The sequence below is a fragment of the Hippopotamus amphibius genome, chromosome 1 (assembly GCF_030028045.1).
Source record: "Hippopotamus amphibius kiboko isolate mHipAmp2 chromosome 1, mHipAmp2.hap2, whole genome shotgun sequence".
In the NCBI taxonomy this organism is placed as follows: domain Eukaryota; kingdom Metazoa; phylum Chordata; class Mammalia; order Artiodactyla; family Hippopotamidae; genus Hippopotamus; species Hippopotamus amphibius.
In genome coordinates, this window is record NC_080186.1 from 67,368,413 (window position 1) to 67,383,164 (window position 14,752).

The window sequence follows — 14,752 nt, forward strand, 5'->3', positions numbered from 1 at the left end:
CTCTTGTCCTGTTCATTTATACAAAGTATTGTGCCACAGTTACTGGTGTCAAGAGATTTATGATTTAGTAGAGGAAAGAAAAATATACAGCTATACTTTGAAGTGTACTATATGAGATGAGAAGTTTTTCCTCTAGCTATTCCCCAATCCCCCACCCCAAATTTACTGAGATATAACTGACAAATAAAAATTGTATATATTTAAGGTGTACAAAAAATTTAAGATATAAGAAAAATTCACCTCACATAGTTATCTGTTATTTTTTTTGAAAGGAGAACCCTTAACGTCTGCTCTCTTAGCAAATTCCAAGTATGCAGTGCGGTATTATTCACTATAATTACCATACTGTACATTAGATCTCCACTACTTACTCATCTTATAACTGAAAATTTGTACCCTTTGATCAGTGACCCCCACCCCGGCGCGCGCAGCAATGGCAACCCTTAGCAACCTCCATTCTAACTCTCTGCTTCTATGAATTCAACTTTTTTGGATTCTACATTTAAATGAGATTGTCTAGCATTTGTCTTTCTGTGTCTGATTTATTTCATTTAGTATAATGTCCTTAGGTTTCATCCATGTTGTCACAAATGGCAGGATTTCTTTCTGTTTTATGGCTAAATATTAATATTCAGTTGTGTGTGTGTGTGTGAGAGAGAGACAGGGGGAGAGAGAGAGAGAACACATTTCCTTTATCCATTCATCCATACAGCTATTTCTGTTGTTGTTGCTGTTATTCATGGATCAGAAATTTCTTTTCCCTTTTCAGATTCAGTTATCTGCTATTTTTTGAGAGGCAAGTAGAAGTATATTTATTCATTACAAAAAATTTTGAAATATCCATTATGTTCCAGGCACTTTGCCAAGTGTTTAGGGATTCAGCAGTAAACAAGGTGGACTCACTTCCTTCCCTTATTCTGTTTTCATCTCATAAGTAATTTAGAGAAGTTAAATGAGTGAATTAGTTGAGTATGACTAGAGTGCATACTGGAGAGTAGTGAGAGGCTATTTAGTTGCCTTGGAAATTTTGCTAAGGGGTTTAAACGCTCCTAAAATGTTAGAGAATCTTTGAAGGATTTTAAGCAGAGTAACATGAAATTTGCATTTTGGAAAGATCATTCTATTTTCTTAGACTATGTAACCCTTAGGAAGGCAGTGGGCTTAGAGAGGATAACTATCTCTGACTACTACAGTATTGTTAAATTCTTTAAATAATAATTTGTTCATGTATGTTTTTTATGTAATTGAAAAAAAAATTAAGTGAAGAGCGAAAAAAGATCACTTTGACATTAGTATGGAGAATGGATAGGAAGAAAGCAAGGCTGAGGGCAGGAAGACTGGTTGGAGATTCTCTTAGTTAATTTAGACAAAAGATGAGAATGTCCTGAACTTGACTGGTAGCTATAGAAGTAGGGAGATTGATAGGTTTGAGAACACCTCAGGCGTTAGAATTGACTATACTTGGTGAGATTGGAGGAAGTGAAATTGAGACCATGAACTACACATTTGCTGGTAGTGGTATACATAAAAATACCGATGTGTGCTGTGACTGATAAATTTAAAACAAAGTTCTTATACCTCTCATCCTCTGGGGTGGCCATTACTCAGACTATATTAAATGATTTTCTTCTCTTGATCTTTTAGTGGTCCTGCTTCTCCACTTAGAGATTTTCCTAATTGACCGCTCTGTCTTTTCAGAAAACTCTTTCCACTTCTCATGTTTGCCTGTCTGTCAGCCACTCTAGTTGGCCTGATGTTCAAAGAAACTAGAAATGAGATTTACTTTGATTTCCAAGATTGTGCAAACCACACCAAGGGCTATACCACTGAGAAAGAGCTATATCTGCCTTTTCTTCATGGCGGGCGTTGGTCATTAGGAGCCTTCAAGGCTTTGGAAAGTAACTCAATAAGATGAAAGTTCAGAAAGGATTTTGTGCTCACTTGGGTTAATGTTAGCTCTGGTAGCCTGTTTTAAATAGTTCTGTAACATATTTGGATAGTTTTAACTATGGTATTAAGTCAGTGATTCTCAATCACAAACATTGGACACTGGTCTGAGGTACCTTTCAAATAAATAGCTACTAATAATCAAATGCCCAAGTTTGCAGATGATTTACTTAAGATTTTTAAAAATAAAGCATGTTGAAGGTTATGGTCTATGATGTTCCTGTCACCCATCTGTATTGTAGCTCAAATCTTAAATGAATAGAGTTTCAGTTAGTTTGCTAGAAATTGTATCTAACTTATAACGATTTTTGTGTTATCACACTATCTAGTGCATGGGGAGAGAGGAGAGAATGTCTATGTGCACATTATGTGTTGCCCAGCAAGAAAAGAGAAAGCTTGAGAACAATATAGCTGAATACTTTTTCTCTCTGAATCTTTAATAGTGTGATAACTGTGGCATAGAACCTATCCAGGGTGTTCGGTGGCACTGCCAGGATTGTCCTCCAGAAATGTCTTTGGATTTCTGTGATTCTTGTTCAGACTGGTAAGTGTTTCCTTCACTGTAAGTCTTAAATTTCGACAAGAGCTTCCCAGCCACTAGTGAGTTTGATTTCTAAACTACTTACAAAATCACCACATTTAATGGGTTAAACTTTGCTGTTCTAGACAATTAAGAAATTTTCCTTAATGATACCCATCTCAAGTAACTTTCCATTGGAGCTTTTGATAGATTAATGGGTTTAAGCAGGTAGAGCTGTAAGTTTGATGACATCTAGATCGAGATGCATCCAGTGCCATGTAATGATGTATCTCTGTGTGTGTGTGTGTGTGTGTGTGTTTTCTTTGCAGCCTTCATGAAACAGATATTCACAAGGAAGATCACCAACTAGAGCCTGTTTATAGGTCAGAGACATTCTTAGACAGAGACTACTGTGTGTCCCAGGGCACCAGTTATAATTACCTTGACCCAAACTACTTTCCAGCAAACAGATGACATGGAAGAGAACATCATATACTAGTCCTCTTCAACACATAGCAATGGTATCATTGTGAATTATGTGCACAGTTTGGAAAGATTCTCTGCTTTCCCTGAAATGACACTCACAGCATGATAGCTTCCTGAGTGTTCTCGTCAAGTCCAGCTCTGCACCGTTGTGGCTCTAGATCACTGTTCAGCAGCTGAACATTCCTGGTGAGCAAAGGGTTTCCCTGGTGAAATTCTCACCACCACCTTAAAAAGCCTTCTAGGTGGTGATCTTAAATGGGTGAGATGGAAACGAGAGCACATATTAAGGAGAGAGTAAATTCCAAAGGTTTCAAAGAACTTGGTCATAAATATGCTAATGAGAAGACAAAGTATTTATATTAAAACAGTTTAGTAGCTTTCAGTTTTGTGAAAATAGTTTCCAGCACAGAAACTGACTTCTTTAGACAAAGTTTTAACCAATGATGGTGTTTGCTTCTAGGATATATACACTTTAAAAGAACTCACTGTCCCAGTGGTGGCCCCCGATGGCCTTTAGTAAATTGGAGCTGCTTAACCATATTGATATCTAATTTCTTTTAACCACAATGAACTGTCCTTATTACCAACAGTGAAGCACTACAGGAGGCAACTATGGCATTGCTTCCTTAACCAACTCATGGTGTGTGAATGTTATAAAATTGTCACTCAGATATATTTTTTAAATGTAATGTTATATAAGATGATCATGTGATGTGTACAAACTATGGTGAAAAGTGCCAGTGGTAGTAACTGTGTAAAGTCTCTAATTCACAACATTAATTCCTTTAAAATACACAGCCTTCTGCCTCTGTATTTGGAGTTGTCAGTGCAACTCATTGAAGAAAACTGCCTAATATAAAAATCATATATATGGTAATAATTTCCCTCTTTTGTAGTCTGCACAAGATCCATAAAAGATTGTATTTTTATTACTATTTAAACAAGTGATTAAATTTAGTCTGTGCAGTGAGCAAGAGTTCACATGCATTCTTTTATACTGCTGGATTTTGTTGTGCATCATTTAAAACATTTTGTATGTTTCTTCTTATCTGTGTATACAGTATGTTCTTGAATAATGTTCATTTGTCAGGAGAACTGTGAGAAATAAACTATGTGGATACTGTCTGTTTATATTATAGAATGCTTGTTGTGACTTCCTTTGATTAGATTTTGGATTTTGTCCTACTGTTAAAATCAAAATTTTTTAATTTAAGGTTTTTTTTTTCCCCCTTTACCTATCTGTCCCTTAAAAAGAGTAAGGACTATATGATGGAAAAGAGGGTAAATTTGAGAACTTCTGTAAAAGATGGTAATGTTTTCACTCAGTGTGTGCTGAAACACTAAACTAGGTTAATAAAAAAGAATACATACCATGGTTAAAGAAAAAGGCAGTTATTAATGTCCAGATATGAAAAGTAAGCTTAGGCTGAAAATTTCTACTCATTCTTTTTGGTGAAAATAAGTGCCCCCCCCCATGTGTTAAATGAGTGGTTTTTGAAAATCAGTGTATTCCCTGGAAATTATTATTGACTATTAGAAAGAAAATATAAATATTCTAAGATTGACTAAGTATACTGACACAATTTTTAGAGCCTCCTGTTTTTTCCAATTTTAAATCAAGGGGGCATTATTTACCAGTCCTCTTCAATACACTGTAGGGTACTGAAATCATACCCTGAATATTTTTAATTGAGAAAAGAAATATAATTTAAAATAGAAATATGAACAATTTAAAGTAATATATTGATTAAAGAATACTGATGATTTCGATAAGGTATATCACATCAGAAGAAAAGGAAATGGACTTGAGCTAGACTTTTGCCCTGTGATGATTAGTTGGAGGAAGAAGAGGGGAATCATTAGCATTCTGGGCATTTGGCTGTTAAACTTCAAGTGAGTATGCCAGAAGATCTACCTTCCACTTGTAGTAAGACAGTAGCACTTGATGGTAACTTCTGTGTTTGCACAGAAATAATACCAGTCAGTTTTGGAGAACAATTCAGAGCCATTAGAAAATCCCATAAAATATGAAATACGCTTTGAAAGGGTGATACAATTGTTATATAAACAGAATAGACAAAATAAATCCACTTAAATGTATTTTTTAAAGGCAAAGATTTTGAGAATTTTGAGTGACAGAGAGGATTACTTTCTGCTTGAGCAAAGGTGTGTTTAGTTTTCATTTTTCAGCTCCAAGCAAGTAGTCCTCATGGCTTTAGAAGGGTAGTAGTAGTGGTAATGTGTGTGGCTGTTGTTTTCATGTGAGGACTGCAGGAATGCGCAGGGCTGTCATTTGCAAGTAGGCCTTCCATTCCCTGCGTAGAAGCATTGGCTGTAAAAGACAACACAGACCTACTTGTTAAAGCATCACTTATTTAGTAGTATTCAGTAGGTCAGTTGTATTTCCTGAAATATGCCCAAATTGTTTGCTAAGAACTGAAGGACCTAAAACCACTGCTTTAAGGTTTAGGCAGAGGGGATTTTTGGCTGGTGTGATGTGTGTTAAGAGTAATAGCAAACGCTGATGGAGTGCTTGCTCTGCGTCAAGCAGGTACACAGTAATGAATTTAATTCTTACAACCTTATGAGGCAGGTTCACTTACTATCCTGTTTTCACGTGAGGAAATCTAGCCAGAGAGGTTAAGAAACTTGCCCAAGTTCATATAGTTAGTAAAGTGGTGATGCTTCGATTTTAACCCAGATTTTAGCTCCAGAGTCAGCGTCTGCCTCACTACCTTATTTCCTAAGCAAGAATATTCCCTTTGTGTCAGAGGTCACTGAGGTGTTGGAGGTGGAGGTGTGCAGGAGTTGCTTTTCTGTCTCTTCTGGTGCAGTATGCACCCTCCTAGAGTACAAACCTGAGCACACATCCACCTTTATAGCTCAGAATAGAGAAGCATGCCTATGGATGGGGAAAGAGCACTGAAATGGTCTGCCCCATGATGAATTAGGAAAACACATAATTTACATATTCTAATTTGACAGCAAACGTGATCCTGAGGCTTTAGGCAAAGGTGGAAGTAAAGGCTTGGGTCTCCTGCCTCAGGTATGATTTGTTTCCATGCATGTTTGGTGCCTCTCACTTAACCTGATACTTTGCTGTGTCCATTTTTCTCTCCTTTTCCGTTTTGTTTAAATTAAATTGCAGAACACAACAATTTACTGAGGTATGAAGAACATTTTTTTTTTTAATGAAATTAAAAAAATAATATATGACATGCAGTAAGGATAAATACTTTGCAAAATTTCTATGTCAGTTATAAACATAAGAGTGGCGTGCTATATAAACTATATTTCTTACTGTGGATAACAAAGTTTGAAGGCCATTATTCTAGGGCTGGATGGATTCAAAGTCTTCAGATGACAAGTAGGTTTTTCCACAAGATTAGGCAGGTATTGTCCTATTTAGGTTCTAAAGTTTTGTTTTTATTTCACATCTTGATGAAAAATGGGCTTCTGTTTATATGATCCCAGGAAGAAGAAAAAGAAAACCCTTTTCCTCTACAGTTCAAGTAGCTGATTAAATGGAATTTTGAGCATGATGTCACATTTAGCTCCATGAGGACAGAGACCATCCATGTCTATCTTTATCCTGAGGGCCTGGCTCTTAGTAGGTTCTCAATAAATATTTATTGGTAGTAGGACCAACGTTTTGGTTACATTTTTTCTCTAGCAAGTTAGAGAAACCACCTATGCCTGAGTGTGTTTATGAGTGCACTGTGGGACCCTTAGAGGGTTTGCCTCCAGAGATCTCCTTTACAGGGCTCTGGGAAGACTAAAGGATTATTACATTCTATCTTATCTGGGGGATGTGGTTCAAACCTGGGTGGCTGAAATTTTGGTTCTCTTTGGAACCCCATTCTCTGCCCTGTTTTTAGAGTGATGTAATGGAAACTAGCACGGGAATTCTGGGTCCTAGTTTCAGTTGTGGAAGTGAGACACTGAAAAAACGTTGAGAGAGAACTGCCTTTTATTGAGCACTAGGAACTAATAAATGATTTACATGTATTATTAACCCGTTAATCCTCACAACACCTCTGAGGTTGCTTACTATTGTGACCTCCACTGTACAGATTAGAAAACTAAGGTTCAGAGGATTTAAATGTTAGCTTTCCATAATGATTGCTGTGTGTGGGCCTAAGGATACAGAGCCTTGTGCTTCTGAAGCTTATATTCTAATGCCGAAGACCTGCAGTGAACAAGTAAGTAAAAAATACTGTGTAATTTTACACAGAGATAAATGCTGTGAAGAAAAATAATGCTTGAAAAAAAGTGATAAAAGAATCGTGACCAGTCTGCCATTTAGAGGGAATAGTCAAAGAACACCTCAACAACAAGGGTAAATTTGAACAGAGACCTAGATGGAGTCAGGGAATTAGCCTTGTGGATAATCTGAAGGAAGAGGCAGAAGGATAGAAAGGGCAAGGACCCTGATCCAGTAGAGAGTTTGGCTTGTGCAGGCAACGTTAAGGGGGCCATTGTAACTTGAATCAAATGAGCAAGAAGAGAGTGTAGTTGTTGGGGTGAGAGAGAGTACAGGGCCAGATCAGGTGAGGCCTTGAATGTAGATCCTTGTAAAGGAGTTTGGACTGTGTTCTGATGTCTTCTACATGTAGACAAGGTCTTCTTCGAGGAGGAGAGACCTCCAAGGTCCTTTCCTGCTTTAAAATCCTGTGACTTTAGTGATGTCATGTCAAGCCATTCAAATCAGTAAACCTGTTTTAACAGTTCTGTAGAAGACTGCCTCTAGATAATTCTTCCGGGCGAAGCCATTTACCCCTGCTGATCTTTTACAAGAGGGCAGCCAACTGCATCCATAAAAGCCATGGCTGGGCTTGTCTGCTGCCCTGCTGTCTCTCAGAGCTGTGGTGGGCATGGACTGTGTTTACCAATATGTGATATGTGTTTAAATAATGTTAATCCCTACAAAGAATCATTTTGTGTTTTCTGGCACAACTGATAGTTTTCATCCTGTAACTCTCTTTTTCTAATCTGCTCAAATATTCCTTGTGCTCCCCTGTAGAGAGTGTTACAACTCGGGATAGTAATAAAGTATTTGATAACTGTGTGAGTTGTAGGAACATGCCCCTTTTTGTTAATAGAGGTGTAATTGTAACCAAAGACATTTAATTTCTTCTTTAGCAAACACTGACATTTCTGTTTAAGAATGACTGCTAGAGTAATAGGAAATATGAAAATTACCATGTATCGTGAATACACTGAGAGTTCTCTCTGTAATAGCTCAAAACTGATCTATGGCCAAAATTAAAACCATATGAGCATATCATAAATCTCAACTATTACTGTGTTTGCTTCTAATTCTGTTTGGAGTAAGGCTTCAAATGCTTTCCAGAATGATGTGAGTTACAAATAAATAGAAAAAGAGTTATCCTGTGTTCCATTTATTTTATTTGTACATATCCATTTCAAGGGAAAAAAAAAAGATTTTAAAAATACAGTTCTGTCCCAGAAATGGATCCTTATCTGCACAACCATTGAAGAAAAAAAAAAAATCATGCAAACTGAAACTATGGTCTTTTGTAGTGATGGAATGGAAGATGCAGTTATTCTGGTAGAATATGTAAGAAACTCTGATTTGGCAACTGATAGCACAAAAGAGAACTCAAACTTCACAGGTTTGATTTGAGGAAACACAATTTTACATACGGATATAGGGTTTGCAAACCCCTGGAAAAGGCCTGTATGTAACAAATACAACACTGGCATCTGTTAACATAGTATACTGACATGTCCCTTCCACCCACATCAGTTTTGTTACTATAATTCTTACTTGCTTGGTAACTAAATAGATGATCATTTAAAACCAAAGCCGTAAGTTGACATTAGTCCAGTGAATGCAGTAACAAATCACCTCATGCTTTTAAATTCTGTGTAGTCATTGGTATTATTATAATCCCCCAAATGCACCACCAGGTGTAGAAGAGACTAGGTTAGACAATTTTATCCAATTTGTTCTCTTAGCCAATATGACACTATTCCAAGTAGCCAGTTTCATAGAAATGAGTAGAGAAATGTTATTGGCAACTAGTCTAGATTTTGCTATCTTGGAAAAGCTATACAATTTCACATTTTAAAAAGCTCTTATCACATTTTTTCAAATTTAATCAAATTTCTTAAGAACAGTTGGTGGTGTCTTGTCAGCCCATTCTCTCCGGCTCTGAGCTGGATGAGACTTGAGGATACAGCTTCCAGAGGAAGATGCCCAGGCCTGCCCCCCATATTAAGGACCTTAATCAGGTAACAAGAGATAGATCTTGAGGAGAGGAAGGAAGATGTGAATGGGGTGTTTGGGTTGCTAACTCCTCCCTGTCTGAGGAGAGTAGAACCGAATGATCAGACTAGCAAAGTCCTGAAGGCACAGCTGACACAGATGGGCACTGCACTGCTGTTCACATACTAATTTAGCTCTGAGGTGACAGAAAAGTGTGCATGCTGTGAGTGCAGACAGCTGTCTGACTTAGGAAGAAAAGGTTGGATAATACCAAATACATGCATGATTTCCAGACACCTCTCAGGTCAAGCTGGGAAGCAAACAGCAATGTCAGGATTTGGGGGTGTGGGACACACAAAAGGTTTAAATTGAAACATACTGTGTCAAGGGGTCAACCTTTCAGTATTTTCCTCCACTCTCCTTAACATACATGCATTTTTGCTTTCAGAAAATAGAGTCAATAGCTGTGCAGAGTTGAAGAAAAACTTCCTCTGGCGTCCCCTCTGCATTTATCTGTGTTTAAAAGGAAAAAAAGAGAAAGTTAGAGACAAGTTTGTAAATAAGACCATTTTTTAGTAACAATAAAAGATTATAAGTTGCTGTGCAAAATTTTAAAACATAGGACTCCAAAACCATAGAGAAAAGAGCAGTTGTTTAAAAACCAGGTGACTAATTAAAAAAGAAAAGATACCAGTACACTTCTATTAGAATGGGCAAAATCTAAAACACATCATCAAATGCTGGTGAGGATGTGGAGCAACAGGAACTCTCATTATTTGCTGATGGGAATGCAAAATGGTACAGCCACTTGGGAAAAGCGATTGGCAGTTTCTTACAAATTAAACATTCTTAGCGCATGATCCAGCAGTTGGTGCTCCTTGGTACTCACCCAAAGGAGCAGAAAACTTATGTCAACACGTAAACCTGCACACGTTTATAGGAGCTTTATTCGTGATTGCCAAAACTTGGAAGCAACCGAGATGTCCTTAGGTGAGTGGATAAATAAACTGTGGTAGATCCAAACAATGGGATATTTAGTGCTCGAAAGAAATGAGCTATCAAGCCACGAAAAGACACGGAGGAAACTTAAATGCATATTACTGAATGAAAGAAGGCTCATCTCAAAAGGCTGCATACAATATGATGTAATGGAAAAATGGCAAAACTATGGAGACGGGTAAAAAGATTGAGAGCTGGGTGGAGAGAGGACTGAGTAGGTGGAACACAGGATTTTTGTGGTAGTGAAACTATCCTGGGTGATGCTATAGTGGTGGATACATCATGTCGCTATACATGTGTCAAAACCCATAGAATGTGCAACACCAAGAGTGAACCCTAATGTAATAACTATGGACTTGGAGTGGTAATGATGTGTTGATGTAGGTTCATCAGTTGTAACGAATATGCAAGTCCTCTGTGCTCGGCTTGCAGGATCTCTGTTCCCCAACCAGGGACTGAATCCAGGCCCCCTGCAGTGAAAGCTCAGAATCCTAACCACTAGACCAGCAGGAAACTCTGTGTGGGATGGTGATAGTGGGGGAGGTTGTGTGTGTTTTGGGACGGGGGGTATATGCGAACTCTACTTTGTTCTATGTTGCTGTGACCCTAAAGCTGACCTAACAACAACAGCAAAAACTAGGTGTGTATTGAGGTAAAGTATTGTTAAAGGTCATGGAAAGACTTTGAGTTAGTTGAAATGAGACTTCTGAATGTTCTGGAATGTTTGGAGCAGGAATAGGGCAGAGGTTGGGGGATGAGAGGGATGGTTGTGGAGGTGAAAGCAGAAGCTGAGACCTCAGCTTGCGGGTGTGCTAAGTGCTAAGGGCAGAGTCCTCTTGGAGATTGTTGATACACCAGTGCAAGGAGCCAACAACAGAGAAGGTAGGAGGGAGCTGACTTCCTGGGTGTGAAGGTGCTACCTACCCCTTCTTCTCAAAATTTCTTAACATTGTGCCAACCACTGAGATTTGTCCCACCGCACATGTAGTATCCATAGAAAGTGGAGGCCTTGTGATCTGAATGAGACTCATGGAAGGGGCGGGGTAGTGAGCTTGCTAAAACACAGCTTTTTCATACTTCATCTCCAGAGGTTCTCATTGGTGAGTTTGAGCTGGGCCTGCCCATCTGCGAACTTAAGTTCTACAGATGATTTTGATGTGGGTCATCTTGGACCACATTTTGAGAAACACTACATGATTGCTTCAATTCCTGTCTACCTTCTTTGTGCAAACTAGTTTCAACTTCACAACCCCTGGGATTCCAGAGGTAGAATGAATTCTCAAAAGAGGAAAAAACAAAAAAGTACACATTTAGGGGCTTCCCTAAAGTATGCATTTAACATGCATCTCAGTCTCTCATGCACTCAGGAAAAAACTCATCAGGAAGGAAATTTGGGGAATTTGAATAACTCTCTTGCTGATGAGGAAACTGAGGCCCAGAGAGGTTAGATTTCCCTAAATTGCCACACCACCTGCTGCAGCAGGGCCGCCACATCCTCGGCCACAAGCTTTTCTGTCCGAAAACAGCAGGAACCCACAGCTTTAGAAGGCACTGGGTCAAAAAAAGTGTATTTCCAGGGAATTCCCTGGTGGTCCAGCAGCTAAGACTCCGAGCTCCCAGTGCAGGGGGACCGGGTTCGATCCCTGGTCAGGGAACTAGATCCCACAGGCTGCAACTAAGATCCTGCATGCTGCAACTAAGAGTTTGCATGCTGCAATGATCACGTGTGCTGCAACTAAGACCCTGTGTTCTGCAACTAAGACCCCATGTGCCTCAACTAAGACCCAATTCAGCCAAAAAAATAAAAAATAAAAGAAGTACACATTTACATATCCCAGAAAATAGATACAACAATGTTCGTGGAAACATTGTTTGTAATAGTCCCATACTGGAAAAATTGCAAATGTCTATCAGCAGTAGATGGATGAATAAATTGTGTCATAGTCATATAATGGAATACTATAGTAATGGGGAAAACCAAAAACTACATCTACATCCAACAACATGGATTAATCTCACAAGGTTGAGGGAAGCAAGCTGAAAAAGAATACACATACAGTATGATTCAATTTATATGAAGTTCAAAAATGAGCAAAGCTAAATTATATTAGTTAGGGATCCACACCTAGGTGACAGACAGAACCACAGTGAACCAAGGAGATGATTATTGTAAACGTCAGGATGGTCTTTACTTCTTGGGGAGAAGAAGGGAGATGTGATTGGGTCAGAGAGACACATGGCAGATCTGCGATTCTCTGCTATTTCTTGAGCTGCATGGTGATTGTATGGTGTGGGTTTTTTTTTTTTTATAATTCTTCACACTTTACATATCTCTTTTATGCATTCCTGTATGTATGCTATATCTCACAACAGGGAAGAAATAAAACCTAAAAACATTTTTTAAGCTTCTCCCCTTCTTCCCCATAAACATATCATACTTGATCCTTACAGGAGTGTTAAACCTGCAGCTGGTTTGTCACCCTGCCTGGCAGCTCTCCATCTGGGGGGCAGGGACTTTGCTGTGTTTCTGTCCCTCATAGCACCTTGCTTGTTGCTTTACCTCATCTTCCTTTCCCTTCCAACCAACAAACATCTCCTGGGTGCCAACAATGTATTATGTGCTGGAGAAACCATGGTGAATTAGACACAACGGTCCCACTCTCGAGCTCACAGTTCAAGGGCAGAGACAAACAACAGGAGTTTACACTGTGGTCAGGTAAGTACAAGAGCTATGGATGAAGGGACACTTTATGCAATCGGGAGGGCAGGAAGCTGCCTGAGGAAAGTCGTCGTGATCATCGTTTAAAATTATACATCTTGGGCTTCCCTGGTGGCGCAGTGGTTAAGAATTCTCCTGCCAATGCAGGGGACGCGGGTTGGAGCCCTGCCCTGGGAAGGTCCCACATGCTATGGAGCAACTAAGCCCGTGTGCCACAACTATTGAGCCTGTGCTCTACAGCCTGTGAGCCACAACTATTGAGCCCATGTGCCACAACTGTTGAAGCCCACGCGCCTAGGGCTCCTTGCTCTGCAATAAGAGAAGCCACTACAATGAGGAGCCCGCGCACCACAATGAAGAGTAACCCCCGCTCGCAGCAACTAGAGAAAGCCCGTGTGCAGCAACGAAGACCCAACGCAGCCAATAAAGAAATAAAGAAATAAATTTATTAAAAAAAAATAAAATAAAATAATACATCTTACCATTAATGAAGCGTAAGTGCTATTCTTTTTCTTCCACTTCCACCGTTGCTTTACTTTTCCCCCTTTTCCCTCCTCCCTCCAGCCCTCTCTTAATCCCCTCCATTCCCGCTTTGTTCACTCCCTCACTCCCTACTGGGCTCCCTCCCTCCGTCACACCCTCCCTTTTCTGCACCTCTCTCACTCCCTCTCCTCCTCACTTGCCCCCTTCTTCCAACCCCTGCTCCATTCTCCACTCCTCCCCTGCACTAGTGCTTTTAAACAAAGAGGTAATTCTAACAATGATCTTAGGAGACAGGTAGTGTTATCCTCATTTCACAGATGATGAAACTGAAGCCCTGAAAGATGAATTAAATTTCCCAGGGTCACACAGCTAAGGCAGCTAAGGGTTTGAATCAGGTCTCTGACTCCAAAGTCCTTGTACTTGTTGACTACATTCTTGTATATTACATCCACCAGTTCAAAATAGCTGGATGGTTGAATTTGGTGGGAATAGCAAGGAGTAAAGCTGGAATAATAAGCAGAGGTTGATTATCAAGAAGCTTATAGACTCTACCATATGAGAAAAATGGGGGGTCGGGTAATGGTTTTTAAGGAGTAGGTTGATAAAATCAAACAGAGGAGCATTAAAAAATTTTGATAAATAGTTATTTAATTGAAAGGAAAGAAAGTTTGAAGTATAAGGCAAAGAGCACTGTATTAGGAGAGATGATACATGGTATCGTCCTTGGTGAACTTCAGGACCTGGACTGGCCACTCATTCTCTGGGGGCCTCAGCTTCCCCCTCTATGACATGAAAAGACTGAACTAGGACTCGATAACTTCCAGGTTTGGTTCCCCCTCTGCTATGCAATGCATTTCCAAACGTCAGTTCACATGTTAGTGGGGATGAGGTGTCTAGCAGTAGGTATCAATTTACTAGGATTGTTCAGCTTAGTTTGGTGTTACCAGTTAGGCTGGGTCTAGAGGAATAGTGATGTATTTGAAGATAAAGAAGAATGAGAGCCTTCCCTATGGAGAGAACAGACAGAGATCTGAAAGCACCTGGATTTTTCAGGGAACAGTGGATCATTCCTTGAGCATACAGCAAAAACAGCTTGGTTGGGGGAAGAAGAGGGCGAGGAGGCTAGAAGAATAGGTTGGGATGTGCTTGTATCTCCACAGATTTGCCTGTTCTGGACATTTTATATACATGGAATCACACTATAGTCTTTTGTGACTGGTTTCTTTCACTTAGCATGATGTTTTCAAGGCTCATCCACACTCTGTCCTCCGCCACTGCCTTACTGAGCAGTCACCTGACCTTGCCTTTTCTAACCCTAGGAGGAGGGAAGAGAGCAAGAGGCTGTGGCCACTTTCCCCGCCCTCTC

General features: G+C 39.5%; 2 protein-coding genes across 11 annotated transcripts in view; one reads left to right on the plus strand and one right to left on the minus strand.

Annotated features, from left to right (window-relative positions):
• ZZZ3 (zinc finger ZZ-type containing 3) overlaps positions 1 to 8,258 on the plus strand; it is a 117,887-nt gene extending 109,629 nt beyond the window's left edge. For 9 of the 10 annotated variants that reach the window (XM_057715724.1, XM_057715716.1, XM_057715773.1 and 6 more), the window contains 2 exons: positions 2,391 to 2,491; positions 2,797 to 4,089. In XM_057715724.1, the coding sequence (XP_057571707.1) occupies positions 2,391 to 2,491; positions 2,797 to 2,941 (246 nt within the window). In that variant the 3' untranslated portion in view covers positions 2,942 to 4,089. Of the gene's footprint in view, positions 1 to 2,390; positions 2,492 to 2,796; positions 4,090 to 6,427 lie in introns of those variants that run through there. The other variant, XM_057715790.1, reaches the window with a different exon arrangement.
• Positions 8,259 to 8,344: 86 nt separating this feature from the next.
• Positions 8,345 to 14,752, minus strand: part of AK5 (adenylate kinase 5) — a 254,653-nt gene continuing 248,245 nt past the window's right edge. Inside the window, exon 14 of the mRNA XM_057715801.1 lies at positions 8,345 to 9,698. Coding sequence (XP_057571784.1) covers positions 9,630 to 9,698 — 69 coding nt within the window. The 3' untranslated portion in view covers positions 8,345 to 9,629. The remainder of the gene's footprint in view (positions 9,699 to 14,752) is intronic.